At 42.4% G+C, this 10935-nt stretch overlaps 1 protein-coding gene across 1 annotated transcript in view; it reads left to right on the top strand.

Moving 5' to 3' along the window:
• The window catches only part of naaladl1 (N-acetylated alpha-linked acidic dipeptidase like 1), a 41639-nt gene that overhangs the window by 20271 nt on the left and 10433 nt on the right, over positions 1-10935 (top strand). The window contains exons 9-13 of the mRNA XM_048619782.1: positions 9-128; positions 1811-1896; positions 2404-2467; positions 4264-4331; positions 5869-5960. Of these exons, the coding sequence (XP_048475739.1) occupies positions 9-128; positions 1811-1896; positions 2404-2467; positions 4264-4331; positions 5869-5960 (430 nt within the window). The remainder of the gene's footprint in view (positions 1-8; positions 129-1810; positions 1897-2403; positions 2468-4263; positions 4332-5868; positions 5961-10935) is intronic.

The following is a 10935-nucleotide window of genomic DNA, read 5'->3' as shown; positions in this document are numbered from 1 at the left end:
TGTTTCAGATCGTTATGTAATCTATGGCAATCACCGTGACAGTTGGGTCCATGGTGCCATCGACCCCAGTAGTGGCACTGCGGTTATGCTGGAAGTCACCAGAGTCCTGGGCAAAATGGTGAAGGAAGGTGAGTGACCAGCAGAATGGAATCTTCCCCTGTCCTATTGGACGCTGTACTTTTACCTCTGCGGGGATCTGCTTCTCGCCTAGTCTGGCCTAGCATATGATCCCAGTTTCTGGCAGATGCAGTTACCGGTAGCACCAGGAGACAAAGATGACAACAGTGCATTCATTTCTTCAGTACTAGCATTTGAGGAATAAAGTCTGTCACACCAAAGCTGGCATGATATGAAAAATCTGGTGAATCCAGCATTTTGAGCTCTGCCATATGTGGACACAAGATTCTTGGATTGACAAAAGTAGCCACAGGTTATGGATGGATAGTAGAAAAGTTGAAGCCACAATCTGATCGGCCATGATCTTATCAAATGGCAGAGTGGGCTGGATGGGCTGAATGGCCTACTCCCGCTCCTGGTTTATATGTTCCAACGCCCTCTCTGTTTCTCACAGCTGCCTTACACTCCAAGATTTTGCATAAGGCTTCACAGACTGGTTAACATGGAGGCTACCAGATCCTGCTCAGACCCCCTCTTGAAGGCACACTTCTGTACTGGCCACTGGGAGATCAATCCACATTGCCTCCCTCACCCCATAGAGCGTTTTTAACCAGGCCTCACCATCCACACCCACTGGATGAGAATGTCCTGCTACATGCCAACTGTGTTCCAGCCTCCACATGCAGATGCCTTGATGCCAACGGCAAGCACTCTTATCCCACAATGCACTACAGTGGAGGGAATTCTCAATGTGAAGACAGTTGTTCATCTCCACAAGGACTGTGCAGTGCTCATTCTTACCAATACTGTCATGGATGGATGCATCTGTGCCAGGCAAATTGACGAGAACGATGTCAAGTAGATATTTCTCAGCTGTTGGTTCCTTGATCACCTGGCACAGACCCCACCTAGCAGCAATATCCTTTAAGACTCAATCAGCTCAGTGAGTAGTGCTGCTACTAAATCATATGTGATGGTGGACATTGAAGTCCCCAACCCAGAGACAAGTCTGCACCCTTGCCATCTTCTGTGATTCCTCCAAGTGTTATTCAGCATGGAATAGTATTGATTTACCAGCTGAAGGGGAAGTGAGAAGCAAAATGTGGCAATCAGTTCCAGGGTCCTAACGTCTGGAATTCCCTTCCTAAACCTCTCTGCCTGTCTCCTCCTTTCAGAGGGCCCTTATCCTTTATTCATTAACGGGATGAGAATGTCGCTGGCCAGGTAGTGTTTATTGCCTGCCCCTAATTGCCCAGAGGGCAGTTCAGAGTCAACCACATTGCTGTGGGTCTGGAGTCACATGTAGGCCCAGACCAGGTAAGGATGGCAGTTTCCTTCCCTAAAGGACATTAGTGAACCAGATGGGTTTTTCCCCCAACAATCGCCAATGGACAGTGGATTCATGGGTATCATTAGATTCTTAATTCCAGATATTTATTGAATTCAAATTCCACCATGTGCCGTGGCAGGATTTGAACCTGGGTGCCCAGAATGTTGTCTGGGTCTCTGCATTAACAGTCCAGTGATAATACCACTAGGCCATCACCTGCCCTTTGCTCCCCTTCTGCTGACCTTTTTGACAAAGGCTTTGGTCACCTGCGCCTAAGGTCTCCTTGAGTGACTCAATATTAGCTGTTGATTGTTAAACATTCATTTACTGGGACACTATGGTTCCTCAATGTTGTTATTGTAGGCAAGTGGCGACCACGCCGTTCAATCATTTTCGGCAGCTGGGGTGCAGAGGAGTTTGGTTTAATTGGCTCCACAGAATGGACTGAGGTAAGATGGATACTATCCGCAGTCAGGAGTCTCCCCATGTTGATTTAGCTCCCTGGGTGCCCACAGTGTATTGGAATAAATGGGGATCCCCAAGCGATGAGGGTGAACAAGAAACTCCCACCATACATTTTTTTAGCACAACCATCCCATTACGCTGCAAGCAAACCTTTACATTTACGTGGCACCTTTCGCCACCTCAGGAGCTCCCACAGCACTCTGCAGCTATAACGTGCTCTCAGAAGTGTAGTGCGACAGTTTGTAATATAGGAAACATGGCAGCACAGCAACCTCCCACAAACTGCCATGAAATAATGACCCAGATCCTCGCCTTTAGTCAGGTTGGTTGGGGATTCTACACTGAATTGTTGGCCTGGATATTTGGGTTGGAGTCTCTGGAGTGGGGTTTGCTACTCAATTAGCCAAGGCCAGCACTGCCTGTGGCGGGCACGGAGTGAGGGGATGGAGCCTGTTGCTCATATCTCCTGATATGTTCTCTCCCTGATCTAGGAGTACTACAAGAAATTGATTGAGAGGACTGTGGGATATATCAATGTGGATATAGCAGTGTTTGGTAAGAAACCTTGAGTGTTTGTCTCATCCTATCTTTCTCTGTCTCTGTCTCTGCCTCTCCCTCCATGTGTATTTCTGTGTTTCTCCCTCTCTATGGGTGTGTTATGTGTGTGTGTGTGTCTCTAAATCGCTGTCTTTCTTCCTGCCTGTGTCTGACTGTCTCTGTCTCTTTCTCTGTATTTCTCCCTCTTTCTCTAATCTTCCTCAGTCTATCTTGTTTTTGTTTCTTGTTTCCCATTTGCCCTGCCCTAGTTCTCACATACATTTTCATAGTTGTGTCTTGCTCCCTACTTCTGCTTTGAGTTCCATGAACAGTATCTAGAATGAGATATCATAATTTTAAGATAAGGGGTAGCAGATTTAAAACAGAGATAAGGAGAAATAACTTCTCTTAAAGGGTCATGAATTTGTGGATTCAGTACCCCAGAGTGCAGCGGATGCTGGGATTGTGAATATATTTAAGGAGTGATAGACAGATTATTAATTAATAATGCATTGAAGTATTACGGAGAGTGGGCAGGAAAGTGGAATTGAGGCCAATGTGAGGTCAGCCACAATTGTATAAATGGTGGAACAGGCTCAAAGTGCTGAATTGCTTACTCCTGCTCCTAGTTCTTATGTTCGGCAGCTGTCTAGAAATCTGTTTCCTTGCATTTAAAGAATACTTTGAAGAAACACCTTTGAGGTGAACGGTTCAGTGCTCTAGAAAACAGGGGTAGGAGACGAAATCAAATTGAGCTTTAGCCTAGCCTAAGATATCCTATGACACAGGAAGACAGGGTCAGAAAGAAGTTTCCTTTTATAATGATAGACCGAATGATTCAGAAGGTCAGGCAGTGTGTTGGTTTCAGAGAAAATCAGATCATTCTGAGAGAGAGGAACATTTTTTTTATTCATTTATGGGATGTAGGCATTGCTGACTGGCCAGCATTTCTTGCACATCCCTAGTTGCCCTTGAGAAGGTGGTGGTGAGCTGCCTTTTTGAACCGCTGCGGTCCTCCTGCTGTGGGTTGACCCACAATGCTATTAGGGAGGGAATTCCAGGATTTTGACCCAGCGACAGTAAAGGAACATGTCAGGAACAGTCTGCAAGAAATTAGGGCAGAAGAAAATAAGTGCCAAATGGCTTGGAAGCTATTGAGGGAAAAGCTCCAGAAATAGAAGGCTTTGAGGTGTCAGGGAGGAGAACATCTTACAAGGCGCTTACATGTATAGGTTTAAGATCACATGTTTAAGGAGTAAGTGAGCTTTGTTAACAGTTTGCTTCTGGGTCTCACGGAGGGGCATTAACTAAAGAAATAGCATACAGTGCATGCACACTTTTGCTGAAAAGAAACCAATTACAGCTGTATCCATTGAACATGTAACTTTAAAGCAGAAACAGGTCCTTCTGTTGGGCTTGAGTGTCTGTACGGTTGTTGCGGAAGGTAAAAGTGTTGAATCTTTATTTTTGAGATTTTTTAATAAGATCATTAATTATCAATAAGTTATCCATGTTGGAAAGAGTTTGTTTTTGGCGTTTGTGTGCAACAAATTTGATTTTCTTTTTTTTGAAAGTACATCAGCAGCCTCTTGTGAATATGTTTAGTGACTGACCCAAACGATAAACAAATTGCAAAAATAAAACATGTGGTCTGTCAAGCCAGGTTTCACTCTGGGATCTGACTTGTTCAGTAATTCTAGCTGGAATCTGAAGTTGTGACAGCACTGGGAAAACCAGCCTGGTGAATATATGAAGCTCTCTTTTAATGATGTGACGTTTTTATTGTTTATTCTTTCTCTCTGCAATGGTTACAGCCAATGCCACCTTGAGAGCCAGTGGATCACCGGCAGTGCAGAGTGTGGTGTTTGATGCAGCTAAGCAGGTAGGTACTGTCCAATTCTCACCTGAGAAAGCTGCGTTTCATCAGCCATAGCAGCCACTGACCAGGGTGAAGGCCCTTGCTACTTTCCATGCAATGGAACGAGACAGAATCAACAGCTCCAAAACAAGCCATTCAGCCCATCTGCTCCACGCTGGTGTTACTGCTCCACACAAGCCTCCTTGTACCTGCTTTTCCTCTCACCCCATCATCCTATCCTTCCATTCCTTTCTCCCTCATGTGTTTATCCAGCCTCCCCTTGAACACATCAGTACAATTGAGTAAACGAGGAGATACTGCTTCCAATGGCGGGAGGGTCAGTAACCAGAAGAATACCACAGTAACCACAGTTCGAGCTGAGTTGGAGAGCTCTTTCAAAGAGCTAGCACAGCACAATAGGCCAAATGATCTCCCTCTGTGCTGTGAGATTTTATCAACTATGTCGTAGTGAGTTCCAAATTCTCACCATGCTCTGGGCTGTGATGAAGGCAAATGATATTATTTGGAAAGTTGCGTTTTTGTGATGATACTATGGCTTTAAGAGGTGTATCTTGTTTTAGTGCTTTTTATTAAGAGAGGAGTTACGACAGAGGTGCAAAGCTGTCTATTTGAATCCAATAAAGTAAACAGCTTGTGAGGCCTTGGCATTTTTTTTAGAATTGGAACAATAGAAGCAGCCTGAATGGGTGTGGTCAAGTTCCCCCAGAGCCAGGATATTTAGTTTTAGTTTTTCAGTAGCAGCTGCTGGTGTCTTGAAGCTGGGTTTGGAATCTACAGTACATCTCTCCCTGCTGCTTTCTCTCTGTCAGCGTTTTCCCTTGATGCTTTTCCTTCTGGACTAGAGAATTGCCTGTGAGACAATCTATTTTACTGAATTTTCTTTTGCCAAGGGTGTGTTTATGGGATGTTACTGTATTGGAATAGTTACTGTTTAGTAGATAAATAATGTATTATTCTGGTAAGTTTTCCAATAAAATTAATCCAATTTCTTCTTTCTTTTGTCGTATTTTAACTATAGTGTACGAATAAAGTGTGGTTTGCTTCACGACCGGTAGTTTGACCAATCGAATTGCATCCGAAATGCAACACCTGGTGAAAAAATTATAGTCTAGGCTATCCCCATAATATATTTTGAGGGGGTTTGGTCTGGTCCATAACAGTCTTAAATTGGACAGAACCACACAGAGCTTCCAGTTTGATTTGTATTTCTATATTGTGGTGTTAAGAAGTGAAGCACATAGATGTGTTTTAGTTTTGCGTTCTGAGAGCAGTGCTGGAATGTCTGAAATTTTGTTTACATACATCTACATGTGGTCTTTAAAACCTGAAGTGAATAGGTCAGTGCAGTAGAAACAAGGGTAGAGGACAAAAAAATTACTGTTGCCTAACAACAAGGTGGGAGACAGGAAGACTGAACCATTCACGACTTTACTGTCAGGTTTGAGATCCTGTAACTAATGAGTGTTGCTGCATTCCTGATACAGTGTCTTGCTCTAGCACCATGACTAGGCTTTTACTGCTTATTGTTCTGGGTTTCTAGGTCTCAGCTCCTGGACACAGAGACCTGTCTGTCTATGAAAACTGGATGAAGCATTCGAACCGAACAAGCGCTCTCCATGGTCTCATTCCAAAGTAAGTTTGCTCCTGGATATCTAATCTCTACCTCCATGATATTAAGAAATCTGACACATAACCTTGTGGTAATAAATATCCTCATCTGCCATTGCATTGGTGAGGTGAGACTGACCTTGCGATCGAACAATGCAGGTATAATTAATTGATCAAAACAGAAGGGGAAACATCCCAGTGGCAGGGGTTCAGGGTAGTGTATCAGGACTTGCCTTACCAGCTGAAGGAAAACTGAATAAATGATAGGAGACTCAAATACGTAAGAGAGCAGACAGATCTTGGAGTGCATGTCCGCACATCCCTGAAGGTAGCAGGATGGGGAAAAAAGCTGCTCAAAAGACAGAGGGATTATTTGTACCTTTCCAGTTCTGAAGAAGTCATACCAAACTTGGAATACTAAGTGGTCCTTTCTCCACAGATGCTGTCAGACCTGCTGAGTTTCTCCAGCATTCTCTGTTCGGGGTCATTTTTCCCTCATTAACAGAGAAAGATGGTGGCATTGAGGTAAAGTCATTGAACTAGTGAACCAAGGGCAACATAAGTTACTACATAACTTGGGAAGTGGAGAGAATTTTAGACAAAATAGTGGGGAAAAGGGACCAAATTTGGGAAAGTGTGGTAAATCAAAGCATGGAATCCAGGCCAAAGAAAAAGGAATTAAGACAGGAAATGATAGAGAGATTGTGACAGGGAAGCTTAGAGAGATACATCAACAGATGAGGTTAGAATTTATGGAGAATAAAAGGATAAAACTAAAGGATCTATACCTGAATGGACATAGCTTTTGAAACAAAATGGATAAACAGAGGTGCAAATAGAAATGAAGAAGTATGATCCCATAGCAATTATGGACAGACGGTTCCAGGATGGCATAGTTTGAGTCCTGAATCTTGAAGGGTACAAGACATTTTAGGAATGAAATGAAAGTAGAAAAAGGTGAAGACGTGGCTTTGTTCGCTAATGACGGTATGAGTATAACAAAGCGGTATGACTTAAGTTCAGGAAATCGATTTGTGTTAACAGTTTGGGTAGAAATGATAAAGACAAGTCAGTTGTGGAAGTGGTGTCAATGCCTTCCTACCAGTAACGACACAGTAAGGTGGGGCATAGAAGAAGTAATGATGAAAGCTTGTAAGATTAGGCACAGCGATTATCATGGAAAACCTTGATCTGCATACTGACCGGAAAAGTCACATGGGCGAAGGTAGCCAAGACAAGGAGCTCAAAGAATGTTTTCAGGATAGCTTCTTAGAACAGCACATTCTGGAGCCAACAGCACTACTGGTATTGTGCAATGAGATTTGGATGAATTAATGATCTCACAGTGAAGGTACAGCTTGGTTGTAATGACATAATGGGATTAAATTTTATATTCAGTTTGAGGAAAAATAGGGAGATCATGCTACAACTATATAGGATGCTGGTGAAGCCACACCTGGAATACTGTGTACAATTTTGGTCTCCTTACTTGAGAAAGGATGTACTGGCACTGGAGGGGGTACAGAGGAGGTTCACCAGGTTGATTATGAGTTGAGAGGTTGGCTTATGAGGAGAGATTGAGTAGACTGGGACTATACACATTGGAATTTAGAAGAATGAGGGGGGAGCTTTTAGAAACATATAAAATTATGAAGGGAATAGATAAGATAGAAGCAGGGAGGTTGTTTCCACCGGTGGGTGAGACTAGAACTAGGGCCATAGCCACAGAATAAGGTGGAGCAGATTTAGGACTGAGTTGAGGAGGAACTTCTTCACCCAAAGGGTTGTGAATCTGTGGAATTCCCTGCCCAGTGAAGCAGTTGAGGCTGCCTCATTTGAATGTTTTTAAGGAAATATACATTTTTGAACAGTAAAGTAATTAAGGGGTTGTGGTGAGCGGGTGGGTGAGTTCATGAAAAGATCAACCATGATCTTATTGAGTGGCAGAGCAGGCTCAACGGGCCAAATGGCCCACATTTGTTCCTATTTCTTACGTTCTTATAAAAGAGTGGGCCCAAAACCCACATTAAAAATATTGAATAAGCAGAATTATGAGGGCATGGAAGCTGTCAAAAGTGAATTGTCAAATTAGGTTGGAGGATGGGTTAGTAGAGATTTTAGGACATATTTCAGAATACATAAAATAGATTCATTCCAAGAGTAAGAAAATTTATGATTGATGTACTTAGAATCTGTGGTGGAATCAATAACTAGAAATATTAAAGATCATATCAAATGTTTAGAAAAATGTAAATGTATTAAGATATGTAGAAGGTGAGAAGACTTGTAGAAAAATCTTAGAAAAAGCAAAGAATGACCAAAATTGGAAACTACAGGCCTTTTAGCTTAACATCTGCCATAAGGAAAATATTAGAAGCAATTATTGAAGAAGTTCTGTCAGGCACTTGAATAAGTTCAAGGTAATCAGGCAGAGTCACATGGTTTTGTGAATAGAAAACCATGTTGCCCAATGTATTGCAGTTCTGTGAGGTGGTCACCTGTGCTGCAGATAAAGGGGAATCAGTGGATGTGGTGCACTTGGATTTCCAAAAGGCATTTGATAAGCTGTCACATCAATGATTGATGAAGAAAATAAAAGCTCATGGTGTAGGAGGTTAGCATTTTAGCATGGATAGAAGATTGGCTGGCTACTGGAAAGCAGATTGGTGAGATGTAATGTGCAGTGTGCCACAGGGATCAGTGCTAGGGCCCCAACTGTGCACAATTTATATAAATGACCTAGATGGAGGAATGGTTGCCAAATTTGCTAATGACAGAAAGATAGCTGCGAAAGTAAGTCATGAAGAAAGGTTAAGTGAATGGGCAAAGATCGGGCAAATGGAGTATAATTTGGGAATATGTGAATTTGCCCATTTTTGAAAAGAAGAATAAAGACAAAGCATGTGAGTGATTGTAGATGCAGGGAGATCTGGGTGACTTGGTGCAAGTGCAGCAAGTAATAAGGAAAGCTAATAGAATGTTCTCTTTTATTGCAAGGGCAATTGAATATTGTAGTGATTGTAACAAGGTCAGCCAGCTGGATATCATAGAATGAATTCCCTGATTGGGGCTGTTAATCTGGTGCAATCAGGGAGCCTTGGCTGACATATAAAAAAGGGTGAATGTCAGGGGTATTGGGCCTCCTGAATACCTGACTCAGCGAGAGGCAGTGCTCTTGTCAAAGGCTATGCATTTGTAAATAAAGAGTGATTAGTGATGGGATGCCAGCCTCTGAAGAGTTATTTCAAATATAAATGTAGGGATGTTATGCTTCAGTTATACAAGGCACTGGTGAAACCATATTTGGACTACTGTGTACTGTTATGAAGTTGTGTAGAGCGTGTGCTTCCTTTAAGAGATAAAGCATTTTTCTAAGCTTAGAGATTTATACAGAAAATAAAATCTGCATGTAGCTGAAGATGTACAGCCAGTTCTGAAATGGAAACATGTATTAACTGGCTGTGTGATTGGAAACCTTAGGCTTGTTTTGATGTTTTGACAATGAGCTTGAATATTAGCCAGTTAACTTAAACCAGGCACTTTGAGATTGAAAGCCGATTGAATTTAAATCTGATGGTTATGACAACCTCGGACCAATGTTATTGTAAGAAAATTGATATGTCATCCAAGGTATATAAGGAGAGGGTTTTTGAAAATTGGTGTGAGAGTGAACTGCCATCTGAGAAATAAGCACCAAGCTCTCACAAGAAATTGCTAAGTTCTCTAAATAAGCACCATCCTATCTATAAAAGGTACCACCACAGCATTTCTAGCTAAGACTTTTCACTGAGAAAACATCCTGGACAAGCCCCTAATCTGTTACAAAGGTGGGCGGGGGGAAGGTTGAACCCTTATGATCGTTAAACCAAAACACAGACCCTAATCTGTTATGATGGGAGTAGAGGTTCCCTTCTACTTATTAAATCCAAAACACCCCTAAATGATAAATTAAAACTTGATCTCTCCAACTTCGCACAGAATATGTCTTCTGGAACACTCTGCCTTCTGTTGATCTCATGCCACAAGTGCCTTTCTTCCACTGATCCTGCTGTCAGGAATGTTTTCTCTGTAGTTTCTTCTGTGAGGCCTCTGAGCTAAAAATGCTGTGGTGGTACCTTTTATGGATAGGATGGTGCTTTCTTAGAGAGCTTAACAATTTCTTGTGAGAGTGAACCGCCATCTGAGAAATAAGCACCCAGCTCTCCTAATTTAAAGAAGGACAGAGAAATGTTCAAAGCAGCTCAGAGAAGGTTTACCAGGCTGATATCTGGAATGGATGAGTTTTCTTTTGAGGAATACTTGGACAGACTGAGCTTATCTCCTGTGGAGGTTAGATGAGTTAGAGATTACTCGATTCAACATATAAGACCTTGAGGGGTCTGGAGAGGGTGGACATGGAGAGAATGTTTCCTCGGTGAATGATTCTAGATTTAGGGTTGGCAGCATCTGTGGAAGACAAAATAGAGTTGACGTTTTGAGTCCAGTATCATGTTGGACTGGAAGTGTTAACTCTGTTTCTCTCTCCACAGATGCTGCCAGACCCTGCTGAGTTTCTCCTGCATTCTCTGTGTCTATTTCAGATTTCCAGCAGCCCCAGTATTTTGCTTTTATTGGAACTCGGGTGAAATTTTGAAAAACTTTTGAGTCGCTCATTTCCAACAAAGAGGCAAAATCATTTCTCTGTGTGGAGAGTTCTTAGAACACTCTTCCTCAAAAGGGGGTGGAAATAGAGTCCTTGAACATTTTTAAGTTAGAGCTGGATATATTCTTGTTAAGCAAGGGGAGTGAAGGGTAATGGAGGTGGTTGGGAATGTGAAATTGAGGTAACAAGTAGATCAGCTATGATAGTATTGAATGGTGGGGTAGGCTCGAGGGGCTGACTGGCCTGATTATGTGTATGTACTGCTCTGGGGACATGGATTCTAATCTCATCATGTCAGTTGAACATTGAACATAGAACAGTACAGCACAGTACAGGCCCTTCGGCCCACGATGTTGT

Source organism: Rhincodon typus, chromosome 43 (assembly GCF_021869965.1).
Source record: "Rhincodon typus isolate 14 chromosome 43, sRhiTyp1.1, whole genome shotgun sequence".
In the NCBI taxonomy this organism is placed as follows: domain Eukaryota; kingdom Metazoa; phylum Chordata; class Chondrichthyes; order Orectolobiformes; family Rhincodontidae; genus Rhincodon; species Rhincodon typus.
Note: the sequence above shows the minus strand (reverse complement) of the source record. Positions and strands in the feature narration are given on the sequence as shown.